Source organism: Nomascus leucogenys, chromosome 19 (assembly GCF_006542625.1).
Source record: "Nomascus leucogenys isolate Asia chromosome 19, Asia_NLE_v1, whole genome shotgun sequence".
Lineage (NCBI taxonomy): Eukaryota > Metazoa > Chordata > Mammalia > Primates > Hylobatidae > Nomascus > Nomascus leucogenys.
The window spans coordinates 37,423,496-37,443,588 of NC_044399.1; the positions used below are offsets into that span (position 1 = coordinate 37,423,496).

General features: G+C 56.7%; 1 protein-coding gene across 13 annotated transcripts in view; it reads left to right on the forward strand.

The window, feature by feature from the left end:
- Positions 1-20,093, forward strand: part of MYO18A (myosin XVIIIA) — a 123,775-nt gene that overhangs the window by 91,543 nt on the left and 12,139 nt on the right. For all 13 annotated transcript variants that reach the window (XM_030799392.1, XM_030799399.1, XM_030799391.1 and 10 more), the window contains 19 exons: positions 2,136-2,201; positions 6,017-6,145; positions 6,810-6,953; positions 7,331-7,420; positions 7,551-7,670; positions 7,876-7,987; positions 8,425-8,552; positions 8,861-9,015; positions 10,718-10,841; positions 10,927-11,127; positions 11,687-11,797; positions 12,349-12,453; positions 12,775-12,921; positions 13,638-13,751; positions 15,165-15,281; positions 15,476-15,559; positions 15,991-16,128; positions 18,654-18,839; positions 19,198-19,337. In XM_030799392.1, coding sequence (XP_030655252.1) covers positions 2,136-2,201; positions 6,017-6,145; positions 6,810-6,953; positions 7,331-7,420; positions 7,551-7,670; positions 7,876-7,987; positions 8,425-8,552; positions 8,861-9,015; positions 10,718-10,841; positions 10,927-11,127; positions 11,687-11,797; positions 12,349-12,453; positions 12,775-12,921; positions 13,638-13,751; positions 15,165-15,281; positions 15,476-15,559; positions 15,991-16,128; positions 18,654-18,839; positions 19,198-19,337 — 2,411 coding nt within the window. The remainder of the gene's footprint in view (positions 1-2,135; positions 2,202-6,016; positions 6,146-6,809; positions 6,954-7,330; positions 7,421-7,550; positions 7,671-7,875; positions 7,988-8,424; positions 8,553-8,860; positions 9,016-10,717; positions 10,842-10,926; positions 11,128-11,686; positions 11,798-12,348; positions 12,454-12,774; positions 12,922-13,637; positions 13,752-15,164; positions 15,282-15,475; positions 15,560-15,990; positions 16,129-18,653; positions 18,840-19,197; positions 19,338-20,093) is intronic.

Consider the following 20,093-nt stretch of genomic DNA (forward strand, 5'->3'; position numbering starts at 1 on the left):
GGGACCAGCAAGTCTTCTAGATGTCCCCTCCTTATCTGGCTGTGACTGCAGGCTTCCTGTCTACTATTGCATTCTCCATCTTTCTTCTCAAATCCTCCCCACCCCACCTTCCTGGCTTACCTTCCCAGCAGATGCCTAGCCTTCAGATCTCAGGACATCAGGCTCCAGCTTCTTCTGCCTCCTGCAAACCTCTCTTCCTCGGCCTCCTTCTTCCCGTACCCCTTCTGTCTTGGTGGGGAGGGTCCCTCTCGTCCAGTCCCTTGATCCTGTGCCTTGGAGTCCGTTTCCTTGGGTCTCCCCAGAGACCTGTTCCATCAGTGTGAATTCACTTCTCTCTCTTCTTCCTCTGGCATCTCCTTTTCCCCTGGCCCTTTTCTCTCCATGGAGAAACTCCCCACAGACTTGCAGGTTTTACTCTCTGGAAGGAGCCTCTGTCACCTCTGTCATCGTCTCCCTGGACTGTGCTCTGCCTCCTGCCTGCGCTGGGCTTTCCTCTGCTGCCCTCACTGCCCATGGCTGCCTGGTCCCTCTCCCTGATGCCCTGGCACAGCTCTTCTTATCCTTCACGCCCTCCATATTGCCAGAACCAACTGGCACTTTTCTTTTCTTTCTTTTTTTTTTTTTTGAGACGGAGTCTCGTTCTGTCGCCCAGGCTGGAGTGCAGTGGCACGATCTCAGCTCACTGCAACCTCCACCTCCCGGGTTCACGCGATTCTCCTGCCTCAGCCTCCCAAGTAGCTGGGACTACAGGCCCACACCCGGCTAATTTTTTGTATTTTTAGTAGAGATGGGGTTTCACCGTGTTAGCCAGGATGGTCTCGATCTCCTGACCTCGTGATCCACCCACCTCAGCCTCCCAAAGTGCTGGGATTACAGGCGTGAGCCACCGTGCCCGGCCCAACTGGCACTTTTCTATCCCTCTGTTACTTGAATTCTTAGTAGCATGGGGCTCCGTTCTTTCTGGGACATTCTGTCCTGGGCCTCTTTGCTGCCACTCCTGGTTTCCCCCTTGACTCTGTTCTCACTCCCTCTGAGCTGCTCTTTTCCATTTGCCCCTGAAGTAAAGAGGTGTCTTCCTCAGGACTCTGTCCTTGGCCATATGTATTTTCTATTCTGCACCCTCTTCCTGGCCATCCTCATTCACACTCATCACTTCAATTATCACATATATATTGATGACTCCCAAATCAATACCTCTAGCCCAGGCCTCTCTCCTGAGCTCCAGACATACATTTCTATCTGGCTGCCTTCTGGACTTCTCTACCCCTATCCCTTATGGCATCTCAGACTCCGCTTGTTCAAACCAAACTCATTCTCTGTCCCCACAAGCTGCCTCTTTCTCTTATATTCCCTACTTTGGGGAATGGCATAATTATCTGCTTAGTTACGTAATTCGGAAATCTCAGTATAGCCCTAGATTCCTCCTTACATACCCTATCCCCGTATCTGGCAAGGCTCTGTCTCCTTAACACCTGCTGCATGTTTTCCTCTTCTTTTTCCCTTGGGCCGGGCTCTAGCCTCCCATCCTGTGGATTACTGCCTAAGTGGGATGGGTCTCCATCCATCTACCCATTTGCCAGTGAGACCTCTACCAATGCAGACCTGATCATGCCCATCCCTAAGAGAACCCTTCAGGGGCTCCTGAAGCACATGGGGCTCTACGTGCTTTGGCTTCAGCCCCCTCTAGTTGCACCTTCACTACCCACCCCCCGGTTCCAGTGAGCGACTTGGAGTTTCCTTAGTGCATTTTGCTGTCTTGTGCTCCCAGGCCTTTGCGTACACTGGTTCCTCTGCCTGAAATGCCCTCTCCCCTACTTTGTCCAGCGAATTCTCACTTGTATCATAAGTTCTCAGCACAACCAAGAGCTGTCTGAGGTGCCTTGTGCAGGTGCCACCTCCTGTGGGCACTGCACTAGTTCACTTGTCTTGCTCCCCAGCAAGATGGTTTGTTCCTCTTGTAGTCATCTCTCTGTCCCCAGAGTCCAGCCCAGTGCCTGACACTGAGGAAGCCCACCCAAGTGCATGAACAACAGACTGTCTAGGAGGAGGGAGGGGAAAGGCCAAGGGCCTGGAGGAAGCCCTGCATGGTGAGGGGAGGCCCAGGCGGGCTGCCTGACAGGGGCCTCTCTCCACAGGCAGTGGAGGAGCTGCTGGAGTGCTTGGATCTGGAGAAGAGCAGCTGCTGCATGGGCCTCAGCCGGGTGAGTTGTCCCACAGGAGGGCAGTCAGGCCTCACTCCAGGCGCCCCTGCCAGGTGGCTGGCCCACTCCTCCTGTTCTCCTTGCTCAGCCAGACATCACCAGCCTCCTGGTGCCCTCTGAGTCTTGCCCCCAGCTCCACCCCGCCCAGCCACTCATGGGCTGCCCCCTTCAGGGCCAGGGGCCAGGGAGCTAGAGGTTTCAGATGCAGCAACCTGGCTTTCCTTCCTTCTGGAGAACTGGCTTATTCAGTGCCAGGAACACCGCTGTGATGTCAGGAGAGAGTGGGCGGAAGGTGGCCCTGAACTTGGCCCGAGTCCTGGTGTGGGGAATGGGGGAGACAGGAGGGCTGGACCCAGAGGATGTGGGCCGGAAGAGGCAGGAGGCCTTGGGTAGACCCCCTGTGGAGAGTTATCTGGGGCTGCTGGGTTCCAGAGAGCAAGCAGGACATGGTGAGGCTGTGCCACCACCACCTGCCCACAGGCCGAATTCCTCATCTGAATGGAATGCCATGCGTAAAATGCAGGCACGCCGGCCCCTGGGTGCCAGTCTGCCGCATCGCTCCTCACCAAAGGGTCAGCTGAGCGTTCCTCCCATAGGCAGGAAGCCCTGCATGCCCCTCTCTTCCGAGCCTGGGAAGCTTGGACAGGTGGCACCCGCATGTGTGCTCCAGGGCCAGGGTGGACAGGAGGCCAGTGGGGAGCCAGAGAGGGCTCTGGACCGGTTGTCTGGCAGCAGAGAGGGAAGGAACTCTGGGTTGCAGGGCCCCGTGGGGCGTGTGCAGTGGAAGGAGGTGCTTGCAGAGGCTTGAGTCTCACTTGTCCTGTGTGCTTGGTCCTCTCGGCCCTGCATGTTGAGTCACTTTCCAGGCTCCTCCTGCCCTCCCTCACTGTCAGTCGCTCCCATCTCTGTGTCTTTGCGTCTTCCCCTCTTTGCTTCTGCCGTCTCTGGCTTTCCCTTTGGCCCCAGCAGTCCCTGCTGGTCTCTCTTCCTTGGTTTCTAGTTCTGTTTTTCTGTTTCTCTCCTTGTTCTCTGTGTGTTTGTGTCCCATCCTCTCTCTGTGTCATTTTCTGGTTTGTGTCACTGCTTTGTCTACCTCTGTGTCTGGCTCAGCTCTTTTCTCTCTGTCTGTTCCCCCCCTCCTGCTTTTTTAACCTGGGGCCGTCTGCTGTCAGGATTTGCTTCAGCTGCAGGGTCTCTCCCTGGGCCCACTCACCCTGGTCTTTCCCGCCAGGTTCCTGCCTCTCAAGCAGGCTGAGCTGCTGCTGGCTGCCATTGGGGATGGCACCTCCTCCAGCCCATGCCTGGGTCCCCAGGCCTATCTCAGGCAGGGCAGGAAAGGGCCTATACAGGCTGATCCTCTTCCCAGCTGCCGTCTCAGACCTTCTGTCGTCCTGAGCCATGCCAGGTGCCTGGCTGAGGCAGGCAAGCCCCAGGGCCCACTGTCACTCAAGGGCAGAGCTGGGCCAACATTGGGTGCCTGCTCACATCTAGTATGGGAAAGAAAGTTCAGGTCGTCTAGGCTCTGGTTAACACTGACTCATGAGCGAGGATTCCCTGTGTGTCACATTGCTTCAGAGGAGGGGGGTCTTCATCTGAGCCATGGGACCCTGAGAGTTTCAATAAGGACTTTGGGGGGCTCAGAGCCTCCTGACATTGTAAAATTTGTATGAAAGTGTATTTTGGGGAGGAGATGGCCCTGAGCTTTCACCCAATACCCAAAAGGACCCTTAACCCCGCAAATGTTCAAGAGAGATCTGAGGCTCACTGCTTTGGCCTCTAGACCATTCTTTCTCTTCTCATTGTGTCTCTGGGCCATTATCCACCCCCCACTCCAGCACCTCACTTCTGCCCTGGTCAGGTGGCTATGTGTCCTAACCAAGCGTGTTTGCTGTCCCCCAGCAGGACTTGGATATTCCTTACCCCCAGCGGGATTTCAGGCTTGCACATTATATGAAATTAAGCAGCTGGGGGCCAGGCATGGTGGCTCACGCCTGTAATCCTACCACTTTGGGAGGCTGAGGTGGGCAGATTGCCTAAGCCCAAGAGTTTGAGACCACCCTGGGCAACATGGTGAAACCCCATCTCTATTGAAATACAAAAAAAGTATCTGGGCGTGGTGACAGGCACCTGTGGTCCCAGCTACTCGGGAGGCTGAGGCAGGAGAATTGCTCGAGCTCAGGAGGTGGAGGTTGCACTAAGCAGAGATTGCACAATTGCACTCCAGCCTGGGCGACAGAGCAAGACTCTGTCTCCAAAAAAAGAAAGAAAGAAATTGAGCAGCCAGGCACGGCAGCTCATGTCTGTAATCTCAGTACTTTGGGAGGCTGAGGCAGGAGGAGTACTTGATGCCAGGAGTTCAAGACCAGCCTGGGCAACATAGGGAGATCCCGTCTCTAAAAAAATACAAAAATTAGCTGGGAATGGTGGTGCACACCTGTAGTCCCAGCTACTGGGGAGGCTGAGGTGGGAGGATAGCTTAAGCCTGGGAGGTAGAGGTTGCAGTGATCCATGATCACACCACTTTACTCCAGCCTGGGTGACAGAGCAAGACTGTTCAAAATAAATTTAAAGAAAAGAAATTGAGGCTCAATTAGAACTTAAGACCCATGGGAAACCCCATGTTCAATGGTCGGATTTAGGGAAGTGTCACAAAGGACCGAGCTGGCTTTTTCCAAGGCCAGCCTCAGGGGACCAGGTTTCTGTGGAGTTGCCAGAGGCAGAGCTTTCTCAGCAGAAAGTTTAGGCCCTCTCTTTGCATCTTTGCTGAAGGGGGCCTTGGGATACTGTGTCTGTTGGCTCTGAGTGCATTTATGTAACCTGTGTTTCCCATCATGTTCACATCTTCTCTTTGCCCCACAAAAAGGAATTTTCTGTGTTCTGTGCCAGATGGAGGTAGGCCTATACCTAGATGTCTCTGCCCACTCTCATGGATACAGAGTCATTTTTTTCACCCAATCCTTCCTGTTTCACACACACTCCCCTTTGTGGCGTGTGGCAAATTTTACCGAGCCCTATCTCAGGGCAGCACAGAGTGTTAAGGAAAGGCTGGGCGTGGGGGCACCCAGCTGGTTCTGCATATGCCTGCCCTCCAGTCCCCAAACCTGTATGACAGGTCCCTCAGCTGGGCCAACCCCCGCCTACCTCACTGGCTTCTTCACCCAAGAAGGTGAAACTTGGGTGTGTTGGGGGGTGGCACATGAAAGAGGAGACCATCTGAAATGAAACTAGCAGGGAGGGGGAGGAGAAGTCAGGAGCTTCCCACCACCCCCCTTCCCATTCTCCCCGCTTTTCCTCTGCACACTGCTCCCCAGCGCTGCTTCTCACACAGTCATCCTCCAGCATCCACTCCCCCTGATCCCAGCAGTCGGGAGTCAGAAGGGGCTGGAGCCCAGGTTGGGCCCTGCAGTGGGCTGTGGGCACAGGGGGCATTGACAGGGTTGCTGGCAGTCCTGGGTGAGGAAGCCCTCACAGATGTGGCAGGATGCCCCCTCCTTGTCTGACCAGTGACTGCTCCATTTCCTTCCTTGCCCCAGGTATCTTCCCTTTACCTTCCCTCTCCTTTAATCTGTCTTTGAAGTTAAATTTCACACCTTACTCCTCCCCTGCCAAAACCTCCCCAGCGCCTTCTCCCTCAGCCTTCCCAGGGCCTCTTCCTGCTCCTCCCCTCCTCTCTTGGACAATTGGATTTTGAGGCTCTTCCCAAGCCAAGGGCTGTACTCCCTGGCCTGCTTGTTGCTCCAGTTCCTTACCTTCCCCCCCTTTCCTCTGCTGGGCTGGCCCAGTCTCCTGCCTTCACCTGGCCTGCTTTTTCACAGGTGTTCTTCCGGGCGGGCACCTTGGCACGGCTGGAGGAGCAGCGGGATGAACAAACCAGCAGGAACCTAACCCTGTTCCAAGCAGCCTGCAGGGGCTACCTGGCCCGCCAGCACTTCAAGAAGAGAAAGGTGCTGCTCTAGGGACATCCCCTCCCCCTCCCCAACCTAGATGGGCACAGCCAGGTTCCTGGGGTGGGGGCTATAACGGGGAGAAGAGGCAGGAACTTCCCAGGGCACCATGTCCTGGGCCAGGGTGGGGAAGAGGCAGCTCCCTGGTGCCAGCAAGTGTGCTGGTGTGCCCAGCGACGGGGCCTGGTTGGAGGGCTTTGTTGAGGGGTAGGGGAATCAGGGCCCAGGCAAAGGTGGGCTCTGGATCATAGGCTGCTCCATGAAGATAAGGAGCTGTGTCAGCGACTCCTTTTCCTATTAGCAAGTCCATAAAACAGCCAGCACTGCCGCCTCTTGTGTTTCAGCAAGATTAGGTTTTATAGGATAGCTAGGCCAGGGTGCTGGAAATAATCAGGCAGTAAATAAAGCAGATGAAATTATTCCTAATGGCAGCGGAGTGGCTAGTGCCCAGCACAGTGCTCCCAGGGCTGGGTTCTGTGCTGCCCATCCTCTGAGGGATAGAGGGAGCCTGGGGCAAGGGGGAGCATAGGAAGTATCTGACTCGGGGTCAGGGGGCCAGAGGAGCAGCCCTGGGGGCCTGTGCTGGTGCTGGGGAGGATCCTGGGCCGAACTTGGCCAGGGTGACTGAGAGCCCCGCTGTGCACCACCCCCACCCCACCTGCAGATCCAGGACCTGGCCATTCGCTGTGTACAGAAGAACATCAAGAAGAATAAAGGGGTGAAGGACTGGCCCTGGTGGAAACTCTTTACCACAGTGAGGCCCCTCATTGAAGTACAGCTGTCAGAGGAGCAGATCCGGAACAAAGACGTATGTGACAGCCTGGGAGGGCCAAGTCTCTGGGTAGGGGGAAGCCTTGCCAGTTTATCTTGGGCTTTCAGGCGCTTCTTTTAGTCCAGAGAGCTGGCATCCTTGAAATGTGCTCATCAAACAGAAGATGTCCCTCTGGGGTGCTGGCTGAGCCCCTGGGCAGCCTCTTACGATAAAATCTTGGGCATCCCTAGCTTACTGGGAAGGGTCTAGGGACAGGATCCCTGGGAGGCAGTGGCTCTGCTACTGGGGACATGCCTCCCCCATGGTGTCCTGGCCCAAGCTTCATCGGCTTTGTTCACTACAGGGGTGCAGACCCAGGGCCCCAACCCCTCGCAGTGCCTTTGGCTCACTTTGCCCTCTTTGGTCCACCCTAGGAGGAGATCCAGCAGCTGCGGAGCAAGCTTGAGAAGGTGGAGAAGGAGAGGAACGAGCTGCGGCTCAACAATGACCGGCTGGAGAGCCGGGTGAGTGACTCCTGGCACCACACCAACTGGGCATGGCTGCAGCGAGACCCAGCCCCTGCAGGTCCCCCAGGTGTTCTGTCTGAGTGAGGCAGGCACTTCAACTGGTGGTGACTCCCTCCCCCAACCCCAGATCTCAGAGCTGACATCGGAGCTGACAGATGAGCGTAACACAGGAGAGTCCGCCTCCCAGCTGCTGGACGCGGAGACGGCAGAGAGGCTCCGGGCTGAGAAGGAGATGAAGGAACTGCAGGTGAGGGCAGGGCCTGGGTGAGAACAGCAGGCTGGTGACTGCCATACCCTAGTGCCCATTGGCTCCCCCCAAAGACAGTTGGCATCTTCACCCCTAGCCCAGCATCCCTGTCTGCCCTGGGTAAGCATGTGATCATGGTCTGTGTGGTTCGGGGAGTGGGTATGAGGGGACGGAATGGCACACCCTGAAACCCTGTCTTCTGCAGACCCAGTACGATGCACTGAAGAAGCAGATGGAGGTTATGGAAATGGAGGTGATGGAGGCCCGTCTCATCCGGGCAGCGGAGATCAACGGGGAAGTGGATGATGATGATGCAGGTGGGCCTGAGGCCCAAGGAGCTCGGCAGTGGCCTGCAGTGCGAGCCCTGATGCCCACCCCTGGGTAGTCATGCTCCTTGTCCAGGCCTGTCTCCCCTGCATAGGGCTAAAGTGAAAGAAACAAATGAGAAGGCAGAGGTGCCAATAAATGCAGGGGATTGTTAGGTAGAGCTGAAAAAACCACGATCATGACAAAGACTGAGGGCCGTGGTCCCAGCAGTCCCTTGGGGGGCACAGCACATGTAGCCACATCTCCCGCTCTGGTCTTCTCCTGGCTGGTGGCTCCTTCTGCCTTGGGAGGAAGCCGTCATTGCAGAGAGCTTTCTGAGCCCTAGCTGACTCCACCTGCTGCTTCCCCTGCCCCATCCTCCTTCCCCTCTGCCCCTTCTGGGGACTCTCAGCACCTCCATCCTCCCTTGTCTGCCTCAACCCCACAGGTGGCGAGTGGCGGCTGAAGTATGAGCGGGCTGTGCGGGAGGTGGACTTCACCAAGAAACGGCTCCAGCAGGAGTTTGAGGACAAGCTGGAGGTGGAGCAGCAGAACAAGAGGCAGCTGGAGCGGCGGGTGAGGCTGGGGAGGAGCCGAGGCCTGTGCCTGGGAGGGCCAGGAGGGGACTGGTGCCTAGTGTCGGTCCAGTGAATGCTGGGGGCAGGCAGGCCTGGCCTGGGACGGATCAGGGAGGCTGGCATGTTAGCTTCTCGGTGCAGGGGCAATCAGGAGCAAGCTATCATTAGAGCTTCTTCAGTTCCCTGGGAGACCCGACTTCCTCCCGCATCCCTGGGTCTTCCCCTCACTCACCCACTTCCCTCTCCTCACCTTCTCCACCAATGCTTCTGGGCCTCTCTGTATATGCACCCCATCTTGGCCCCTAGCTTGGGGACCTGCAGGCAGATAGTGAGGAGAGTCAGCGGGCTCTGCAGCAGCTCAAGAAGAAGTGCCAGCGGCTGACGGCTGAGCTGCAGGACACCAAGCTGCACCTGGAGGGCCAGCAGGTCCGCAACCACGAACTGGAGAAGAAGCAGAGGAGGTGGGTGGGCCCCCTGCCCTGGGCCCAGAGAACCTTCTGGAGCAGCCACAGACAGGACTGCCTCCTCGCCCTCCAGGGAGGAAAGAAGGAAGGACCTGAATTTGTCCAGGGGCCTTGCCTGCCTGGTCACTCATCTTGGAACGTGAAGGGGCCCCCTCCTGACCTCCAGGGTGGACTCAGGCTGTGTCCCCACTGAAGGCCTGCCCAGGCCTCTGCTTTCAGAGGTGCTCCCCACATCAGATGCCTGTCATCTTGTGCCAGGCCCCATCAGGAAGGGCATCAACCAGGGCCTGTGCAGGAACCTCTATGTCCCTGCCTCCGGCCCCCAGCTCTGCCTCTCCCTCACTTGCCTCAGCTACACAAACACACTCTCCTGACTAATGTTGTTAAACTACCGTGCCACTTCCATCTCATTATGGTAATGACACAAAGGAGGGGGGTGGCCCTCACAGAAGAAAATCCAATCTAAATTAATTTCCTGGGCTGGGAATGAGGATGGGACGCCTTCATTAGCAGTACTGAGGAACCCACACACCCTAGGAACAGCAGGGTGCCCTGGGGAGCGGGAACAGCGCCCATTTCTCCTCTGCAGGGGAAGGGCTTCTCAGCAGAGGCACCAGTTGCCTTTGTGAAGGGGTATCCCCACACCCACAACCCTGGGAGTGAGGATGGCAGAACAGAACCTTTCCAGTGACCCTGGGTTACCCCCGGCCTCCTGGACCCACCACCATCTTCCCAGCTGGGGGAAACAGGAAGGTTTTCTATTCCTCCCACCTGACACCATGACCGCCACTTCCCTCATTCTCATCTCTGCCCCCACCCTACCGCTTTACCCAAAGGCTGGCACCCTTAGCTCGACCCCCCTTCTGAGCAACCGACGACAATGCCAGCTTGGCCTAGTTACCGTGCTGCCATGCTCCCCGCTGGGCAACTTACTAGGTTTCAGCTGCCCGGAGTTTTCTTACCTTTTTTGATGTGGGGTTGGGGTAAGGGGAGCGTTCAACTTCCACAGGAACCTGATTAGCTATTCAGGGAAGGTGTTAAAAGGAATTTGAGCAATTTGCTCCATATTTAGTGGGAAATGGAAGGCTGGCAAGTGGAGGAGTGAAGAACGAGGCCCCCTGTGTACCCGTTGAGGCATGTGGCCAGCTGGGCACAGTGGGAATGCCAGCTCGGAACCCACTATGGAGTGTCCTGGTGGTGTCCTGCTGGCACTGCTGGGGTGCGTGGTCCTGGGCAAAGGCTGGTGCCCAGAGGCAGGGGCAAGGAGCCAGCTGTTGCCCTTACAGTTGCCGAACCAAACTGTGGAAAATGAGTTAGTGGAAGCAGGGTGCTAATCTCTACCCTTTTCCCACCCCACCCTCACCTGTGTCCCTCATTCTTTGATGTGTTGAAATGGAAAGTGTAGAGACTTAACTCCTGAGAGGGCCTGTTAAGCAGTCTGTGAGTCCCTCTTAGGCCTACTTGGCGAAAGGGCTCACCTGAGTGCTCCCTAGCCCAGACCCAGTTGCCCGATAGGGCCTCAGTGGCCTGACCTGCCACCTCTAAATGTCACCGCTGCCTTACAACTGGCCCCACATTAGGGCTGCATGGGTCCCCCCACCCCTGCTTGGGTCCCGTCCATAGCACCACCTCTTGACAGTCTCTGTGTGGGAGACCCCAGCTCTTCCCCATCTGATGGAGCCGCCACGCTCCCTCGCAGGTTCGACAGTGAGCTCTCGCAGGCGCACGAAGAGGCCCAGCGGGAGAAGCTGCAGCGGGAGAAGCTGCAGCGGGAGAAGGACATGCTCCTCGCTGAGGCTTTCAGCCTGAAGCAGCAACTAGAGGTGGGTAGGGCCACCCACCGTCTGTGCCCTGTCCCCCTCACAACCTGGGGTCAGCCCTGCACCAAGCTCATCTCCTTTGCTCCAGGAAAAAGACATGGACATTGCAGGGTTCACCCAGAAGGTCGTGTCTCTAGAGGCGGAGCTCCAGGACATTTCTTCCCAAGAGTCCAAGGATGAGGCTTCTCTGGCCAAGGTCAAGAAACAGCTCCGGGACCTGGAGGCCAAAGTAAAGGATCAGGAAGAAGAGCTGGATGAGCAGGCAGGGACCATCCAGATGCTGGAGCAGGTACAGGAGGGCTTGGCCAAGGGAGAGGTGAGGTGCAGCGAGGCCACCACTATCCCCACAGCCAGCCTCAGGCATGGGCCAGAGGATCCTGCCTCCATTCATTCGTGTGTTCACTCACTCACCTACTCCCAAAATGTGGAGTGACCACCTGATCTGTGCCAGCCACAGTATGAAGACGCGCTCGTGGAACTTCCCACAAAAACAAATCTGATGGAGCTGTAGTAGGGAGGGGCTCAGGATGCATGGCAGCTGAGGGCCACAGGCCCACCCAGCCTGCCACCCAGCCACCAAGGCAGTTCAGGGAGCTAGAGCCTGCAGGCAGACGGAGAAGGTGCAGGACTGTCCCCACCCCAGCTGCCTCTCTCTGGGCCTATGCCAGACCTCTAGTAAGGGACTTCAGCTGCTCTGGAGAAGCTGCTGCCACGGGAGCAAGGTGCCAGCAAAGGGAACTGGCTGGTGGACGTTCTCAGCCCCTGAGCCTAGGGAGAGCCATGCACAGGTGGGAAGGGGGTGGGCACTGCTGGGGAGGGAACCCAGACCCTACTCCAACCACCTCCAGGCCAAGCTGCGTCTGGAGATGGAGATGGAGCGGATGAGACAGACCCATTCTAAGGAGATGGAGAGTCGGGATGAGGAGGTGGAGGAGGCCCGGCAGTCGTGTCAGAAGAAGGTAAGGTATCTGAGTACTTACCTGTCCAGCGTAAACACCTGTTCCCATCACCGCTTTAAAGTAAGGAGCTTTCTGCCTCCCTACCTCAGCCACATTGTCTTCCATTGTCATTCTGGGCCAGGAAGCGCGTCTCGGGATCCTAGCATTGGCAGGGATGTATTGGCTCAGAGTCTGTAGGGAAGCTTGGGCCCCTGAGGAACTAACACTCCCTGCTTTCTGTGCCAGGGGCAGCCCCCTGCACCCCTGCTGTGCTGTGCTGCGCTGGTGCTGCCTGCAGTCAGCCAGCCTGGCCAGACAGGTCTCCACTGTGTGGCAAGGTCTCCTACTCTGTCTTAGCTAGCCACTGCATGTGGCCTGCCATCCCTCCTTGCCCTCCCAGGCTGCTTTGAAACCCTAGAAACGTGGAATTTAGGTTCTGACCCCTCCACCAACATCATTGTGCTCAGGCCTGCCCCACTGTTTTCCCGGAGTGGGGAACCCAGAACGGAAGGGGCCTGCTTGGCACCAGGCACTAAAGGGACGGATGGGTCTCTGTCCCCACGGTACTCCAGTTAAAACAGATGGAGGTACAGCTGGAGGAAGAGTATGAGGACAAGCAGAAGGTGCTGCGAGAGAAGCGGGAGCTGGAGGGCAAGCTTGCCACCCTCAGCGACCAGGTCAGGGGATGCTCCACCCACCAAGCCTGGCCGGCTGCCTGCTCATACGGCCTGAGGAGTGGGGATCCTAGGGATGGGGAGCCACGAACAAAGCTGTCGGGGGTGGGGGTGCTGCAAAGAGCCCATGGTCATCCCTCATGGGATGGGGGCATCACCATACATTGGCACACCCAGCCCTTTATCACTGGTTGGCATGATCCTGGCTCTTCCAGCATCCTTATGGGGACACTGATAATGAGGACGTGGTGAGGAGTGGGCTTGGGGAAGATAGGAGGAGGCCCTGTGCGGAGCCCAGAACCCCAACTGCTGGTGCCCACCCAGGTGAACCGGCGGGACTTTGAGTCAGAGAAGCGGCTGCGGAAGGACCTGAAGCGCACCAAGGCCCTGCTGGCAGATGCCCAGCTCATGCTGGACCACCTGAAGAACAGCGCTCCCAGCAAGCGAGAGATCGCGCAGCTCAAAAACCAGGTATCCACAGAGAGCACACGGCTGATCCAGGCACAACAGAGCTTACCTTTTCCATTCTCTTTCTTATTTTTTATTTTTTTTGAGACAGAGTCTTACTGTCACCCAGGCTGGAGTGCAGTGGCGCCATCTCGGCTCACTGCAGGCTCCGCCCCCCGGGGTTCACGCCATTCTCCTGCCTCAGCCTCCCGAGTAGCTGGGACTACAGGCGCCCGCCACCTCGCCCGGCTAATTTTTTGTATTTTTAGTAGAGACGGGGTTTCACCGTGTTAGCCAGGATGGTCTCGATCTCCTGACCTCGTGATCCGCCCGCCTCAGCCTCCCAAAGTGCTGGGATTACAGGCGTGAGCCACTGCGCCCAGCCACCTTTTCCATTCTCTTTCGCTCTCTCGCTCCTCTCAGTGGCTCTTGAGTCCTTGGGAAGGAAAGTGACAGGAAAGAGGGGAGAGCCACGTGTAGCAGCTGGACTCCCCAGGCTCTTCTTGTGCCTTACTGTCTCACCGCCCAGCCTGGGATGGTGTGGATGGGGCCTGGTGCCCACCAGCCCTGTCACGGGAGGAGACCCCCACGCATGCACCACCACACAGCCATGGCCCTGGGGTCTGAAGTGAATGGAGGAGGAGAAGGAGGGCATCCGGGCTCCCTCTTTCCTGTACAGCCCTCCTGTCCCCAAGGAATGGCTGACATCTCTCCCTGGGGCGGGGGTGGTCTGTGTCCAGCTGGAGGAGTCAGAGTTCACCTGTGCGGCAGCCGTGAAAGCACGGAAAGCAATGGAGGTGGAGATCGAAGACCTGCACCTGCAGATTGATGACATCGCCAAAGCCAAGACAGCGGTGAGGGGCCAAGGTGCCCGGGGCGGAGCTCGGGGGCCTGAGGCAGAATAGAGCTGCCTCTGTGGCCCCCTTCACCCCAGACAGGTGCCTCCACATCAGGACTTGTGACAGGTCCTTTCACGCCAGGACTTGCTGCAGGAAGAGTAGGCCTCCCCTCCTCTGCGTCTCTCCATGCTGAGCAGAGGCCTTGGGGAGGAGCAGGCGGAAGAGGGAGCCAGCAAGGGCCCATCTCCCTGTTTAACCACCTGCCTATGGGAGCTTGGCCGCAGGCCCCAACACCATAAATAAAGGCAGCTAATGTGGCTGAGGGATGTAAACAGGTGCCTAGAGATTAGCAGAAGCACCGATAAGAGGACAGGATGGCTTGGCTTCCTTCCCCTTCCCCCTGCCCAGCCCACTGACAAGCCCAAGCGGCAGCTAATTAGAGCTCTTATTTAATGCCTCCCTTTTAATTTCCCACTTCTCCCACGGCCTGTCCATCGGCAGAGAATTCATTACTGGGATGTGGCCAGTACAGGCAGCTCCCTGAGCATCACTGGTCCTGGGACCCACCCCAGTGGGCGGGCTCCTTGGGCAGGGAATGGGGCAGGGAAGGAGGCTGGGCTGGGCTGGTGGCTTCATAGCCCCTGAGCTAGTCACCTGGCTGCTGAGAGATGCCAGTCTCACGGGCTTGATTTATCCCCATGACATTTGTGCTCCTCAGCAGTTTTCAGGTGAGTAATTCAAATTCCTTAATTGTGTTAAAAAAGGTTGTTATAAAATTACCATTTTATTTAAATCTGAGTTAATAAATTCCTTGGCGGAGGCTTCCCCAGCTCCCCACAGCCCAGTAACAAGATGGATGGGGCAGAGAAGGAGCCAACACAGTCATTTTGGTTTGGAATTACAGGCTAATAGATTCATTCATTTCCTGAAGCTGCTGTTGGATCTCTCTTCCCCTCCCCCAAGGAGGGGACTGGCTGTGGGGGCTGGATGCCCAGGGAGTGGGCGGTCCCAGGGAAAATGAGAGCCTAAGCCAGGAGACCTTCGCAGACTTGAGGGGTCCTTCCCTGGGGCCTGAAGGGGGCAGAGTACATGCAGGCCAGGGCCTGGACTGATAGTGCCAGGATGATGGGTCATTCGTTCTGGGCAGACCTTTTCTGCCTTCTCATTAGCCTCAAAGGAGCTGCCAGGAAGCAGCTGTCATTCAGCTCAGAGGCCCAGGGTCTGCCTGTACTGCACACAGCCCTTTCCCTCATCTCCCTGGTCCAGAGCAGGACAGGCAGCTCCCTGAGCATCACCAGTCCTGGGACCCACCCCAGCGGGCAGTCTCAGCCCATTATCTTCTCTACAATGCCCCTGCCATTGGAGGCAGCTGGAGCCCACAGGCACACTGGGCCTGAGGCCCTCTGATCTGTCTTTGCCTCTGTCCAGCTGGAGGAGCAGCTGAGCCGCCTTCAGCGTGAGAAGAATGAGATCCAGAACCGGCTGGAGGAGGATCAGGAAGACATGAACGAATTGATGAAGAAGCACAAGGCTGCTGTGGCTCAGGTACCCCTGCCAGGAGTGCCCATCACACTCTGCACCGTCACCATCCTTCTGGTCCTCCTCATGGGTCCTCCGCATAACCGCTTGTTTTGGGAGGTGATGGAGTGGGAACCTCGGTCCCCTGGTGTTCCAGCTGGGCTGGGCTGGCTGAATGTTTATGGGGGATCCTGCTTCTGATGCTCTCACTCCTTTCCCAGGCTTCCCGGGACCTGGCTCAGATAAATGATCTCCAAGCTCAGCTAGAAGAAGCCAACAAAGAGAAGCAGGAGCTGCAGGAAAAGGTGAGGACCAGGGGCTCCCTCGGGAGAGAGAGTGCCAGGGTCACTAGGTATGGGAGGAACCCCCAAGTTCACCGTTTAGAAGGCGCTTTTCTCTGCCATCAGTAATCCACAGAGCAGCGTAAATGAGGAGCAAGAGCTAGGCTTGGAGCCATGTCACCATAGCAGACATTTGGGCTTCCCCTGCCTCATTTCCCATCTCTATTCCCTCTCCGATCCTTAGCTTTCTCCTTTCTCTCCGAAGGGCAAGATCTGTGCCAGGCGCTGGGGCAGATGGGGGAGGCCTCTGGCCCAGGGCTCCACTCTCTTTCCTCCCAGGTGCATCCCTCCCTCCCCCCGCCTTCTGGTCACTGTGGTGATATTGCCTGCCGCAGACACAGCCTCCTCCCTTTCTGGGCTCAGTTCTTTCTTCTCTTCCTGCCCCCCACCTCTAGCTACAAGCCCTCCAGAGCCAGGTGGAGTTCCTGGAGCAGTCCATGGTGGACAAGTCCCTGGTGAGCAGGCAGGAAGCTAAGATACGGGAGCTGGAGACACGCCTGGAGTTTGAAAGGACGCAAGTGAAACGGCTGGAGGTGGGTTGGGTTCACACTTCTCCCGGGCTGCACCAAACAGGGCAGAGCTGCCCCAGCACTGGAGCCATGCATGCTCAGCAGGGCAGGGCAGGCCCCCAGATAGTCCTCAGAGGCCTGTGCCTCGCTGTCAGGCCAGCTGACGGGCAGGTGCTTCTCTCCCGCCCCGCCTGGCCTGCTCTCTGGCTACCGTGGAGCCCGCCTGCTTTACATTCTGTTTCCGTGCTTGCTTTCTGCCAAGGGACCAGAGCAGCTTAGCTCTTCGTCTTCATATTTTCCTCCACCACGAGCTCCCCGCGCCTGTTCCCCTCAACCGGTTCTCTGGCAGGGTCATAAATATGCAGCGGATGGTGCCACTTCTGTGCAGGCTGGAGTCTGTTCTCTCATCTGCCCTTGCTCTCCTCCTCTCCCCTTCCCTGCTTCATTCCATTTCTTCCTCACTTCTTCTGCCCTCCTGTCTCTGCTTTTTTTTTCTCTCTCTCTCCCTTTTTCTTGATTATGATCCTATTCTTTCTTCTCCCTTCATTTTTTTTTTTTTTTTTTTTTTGAGACGGAGTCTCACTCTGTCGCCAGGCTTGAGTGCAGTGGTGCGATCTCGGCTCACTGCAACCTCCACCTCCCGGGTTCAAGCGATTCCCCTGCCTCAGCCTTCCAAGTAGCTGGGACTACAGGCACGCGCTTTTTTAAAATTCTATTTTAGTAGAGACGGGGTTTCACCATGTTGGCCAAGATGGTCTTGATCTCCTGACCTCATGATCTGCCTGCCTTGGCCTCCCAAAGTGCTGGGATTATAGGTGTGAAATATTTTATATTTTTTCCTCTCCCCAATCTTATTTCTCTTTCTTATCCTCTTCCCATCCCATTTTCCTCTCCCTTTATTATAAGGTTCATTCTCTCTTCTTCTCCTTTTTTTTTTTGTTTTGTTTTGAGACAGGGTCTCGCTCTGTTGCCCAGGCTGTAGTGCAGTGACGTAATCATGGCTCACTGTAGCCTTGATCTCCTGGGCTCAAGCAATCCTCCCATCCTCCTGCCTCAGCCTCCTGGGTAGCTGGGACCACAGGCATGTGCCACCATGCCTGGCTAATTTTCGTATTTTTTGCAGAGACGGGGTTTTGCCTTGTTGCCCAGACTGATCTTGAACTTCTGGGCTCGAACAATCGAGCCCAGCCTCCCAAAGTGTTGGGATTACAGGCATGAGCCACCATGCTGGAGCAATCCTTTTTCTTTCGGTCTCCCAAAGCCAGTATGGGCCAGCCCCTTCTATCTCTGGCAGAGCAGATAGCAAGAGAGAGGCAGAAAGGATTATCTCCTGGGTTTACATCCCTCTCGCCTTAATTTTAAGTTCTCCTTGAGTTTATAAGCCTTTGTCTCCACACCGTTGGTTCTGCCTGGGCCCTGTGTTGATGAGTGTGGTGGTTGAGGCGCAGCCCTGTCACCTCCTCCATCAGCTCGCAGTCCATGGAGCAGGCACTTAGGTAGGGACAGAAACAGGTGGTCATCTAGAGGGCATTAATAACCTGGACACAGGAAGAGAGCACAAGTGACCCTCCCAAGGTGGGGTCACAGTCCTCAGGAGAGCTGGAGAGAGTTAGGGGAAACTTAAGAATTTATTTTCTGCCCACCCCAACCCCAGGCTGGCTGATAATATTTTGATCCCCATTTTACATACAGGAAGGGTTAAGTAGGTTGCCGAAGGTCACAAAGCTGTGAAGGGACAGAAGAGGCCATTGGTCTGGTGGACACAGGACAGACCCACAGGACTTGTCTCCTTTTCTCCTGGGCCTAGTGCCTTCCCGCACCTCTATCCCTCAGGTTCCCTTCTGCTCAGAGAGTTTTGTGGTTTAGACTCATAGGATGTTAAACACGAACGGCCCAATCCTGCAGCCTGGCTGTGTTATTTTAGGGATATAGAGGCTGGGGGCCCAGTCAGAGGTAGAACCAGGATTACAAGCAGATGCGGGGTTCTTCCCTCACATTCAGCCCCTCTCTCCAGGTCATTTTTTGCTCAGCATCCCACTGCCTGGCAGGAGATTCATTAGGCTTAGAGAGATGCTCTCTGCTTGGAATCTGATGATTGTTTAGTCTCTCCTAATTCGGAACTCCAGCAAAGCCATTTACCTCTGAGCACAGGATCTAGCTTTTGGGGCCTCTGGGTTCAGAGTCCCTGCAGGAAGCCCTGCTGACCTGAGAGGACTCTACATGCAGTGCCAATACCGACAGGCCCACAGGCTGTACCCAGAACACTCCCTCAGTCTTGGTGTAGTAATAATGATAATAGCACCTTTCATCTTTCAAAGTGCATTCACATTCATTACCTTATCCTCAGAAGACCCCTGGGGGTTAGGTGTTATTCTCCCCACATTTTACAGAAAAGCAAGGGAAGCTTTGGGATTGCTTGCCCAGGTAGCCAATGAATGGTGGAGCCAGAGCTCGACCCCAGGCCTCCTGACCCAGAGCTCTGCCACACCACCCTCTGCCTGGCTGATGGGCCTACCTGCTGTGTCTTTCTTCCCCACCTACCTATCCAGAGCCTGGCTAGCCGTCTCAAGGAAAACATGGAGAAGCTGACTGAGGAGCGGGATCAGCGCATCGCAGCCGAGAACCGGGAGAAGGAACACAACAAGCGGCTACAGAGGCAGCTCCGGGACACCAAGGAAGAGATGGGCGAGCTCGCCAGGAAGGAGGCTGAGGCGAGCCGCAAGAAGCACGAACTGGTAATGCCCCCTGTCCCCCACGGGGCCCACATGGCAGCCCCCTGACTAGCTGCTGAGTGCATGCCTCACTCTGGCCTGGTTGGGGATAGGGTGCAAAGAAACTGCACACGAGTCAGAGAATGGGAGGGAGGAGGAGCATATCAAGAGGGCAGGCCAGGAAGCCAACGGCACTGGAGGCTCCCTCAGGTGAGGCTTGGACCCCACAGCCCAGCAGCAACAGAGCGGAAAAGGCTCTGGAAGCCTGTGTCAGCCCTCGGGTAGCACCCCCATGACCGGAAAGGATTTGAAGCAGGCTTCTTCTGGGCATCTAGGAGAGAAGCTAGCCCTCCTGCAAACTGGGCTGCCCCCTTCCTCCTAGGAGATGGATCTAGAAAGCCTGGAGGCTGCTAACCAGAGCCTGCAGGCTGACCTAAAGCTGGCATTCAAGCGCATCGGGGACCTGCAGGCTGCCATCGAGGATGAGATGGAGAGTGATGAGAATGAGGACCTCATCAACAGGTGAGAAGTGGCCTCTGGGGCATCTGCAGCCAGCACGGAGGCCCTTTTGACTGCCTCTGGAACCAGCCCACCAGGTAGAACAGTTGCAACCTCTGCCTCCCCATGAGCAAGCCGCCAACCCACCCTCCCTTTACTGCCAGACCCCAGCACAGCCTGTCCTTCAGGGGCAGAGGGTGAGACAGGTGCACCCTGATTGAGGCCACCCAGCCAGTCTCCCCTCTCCAGGACCAGACCCTCCAGCTCTGCCCACTCAGGATGAGTTATTCCCCCGTTTAGCTGCATTTCCGATGGCACCTGCCCCACTCTGGGGAGAGCAGAGATTTAAAGGCTGTGGTGCCTTGTTACTATGCCAGAGATTTTCTCATAAAACCCACCCAGGGAATGGTTTGGAGAGAAAGAGATTTGTAGTCTTAGGCTGAGGAGACAGTCACGAGGAAGGAAGGCCGGCAGTGCGGGGTGGTGCCAGGCCGTGGAGAAGCTCCCAAGGCTGCCCTAGGCGGACCCTAGACCTGCCCCCTTCCCGCCTTAGGGCTGGGGCCCATCCTGCAGGCAGGTCTGGGGCAGCAGGGAGCCTGCTGCTTTGGGGCAGGGGAGAGGTGCCAGGGGCAGCCTGCATCAGGTTTTGAGGACAGTGCCATCACGCATCCCCCTACCTGGTCTCAGCCAGCCAGAGCTGGCACTTGCTGAGGGAAGAGAGGTCTTCAGCTAAGGGGTCCACCTTGAGTTGCCCATTGATTTCATCTGTTTCCTCTGGAC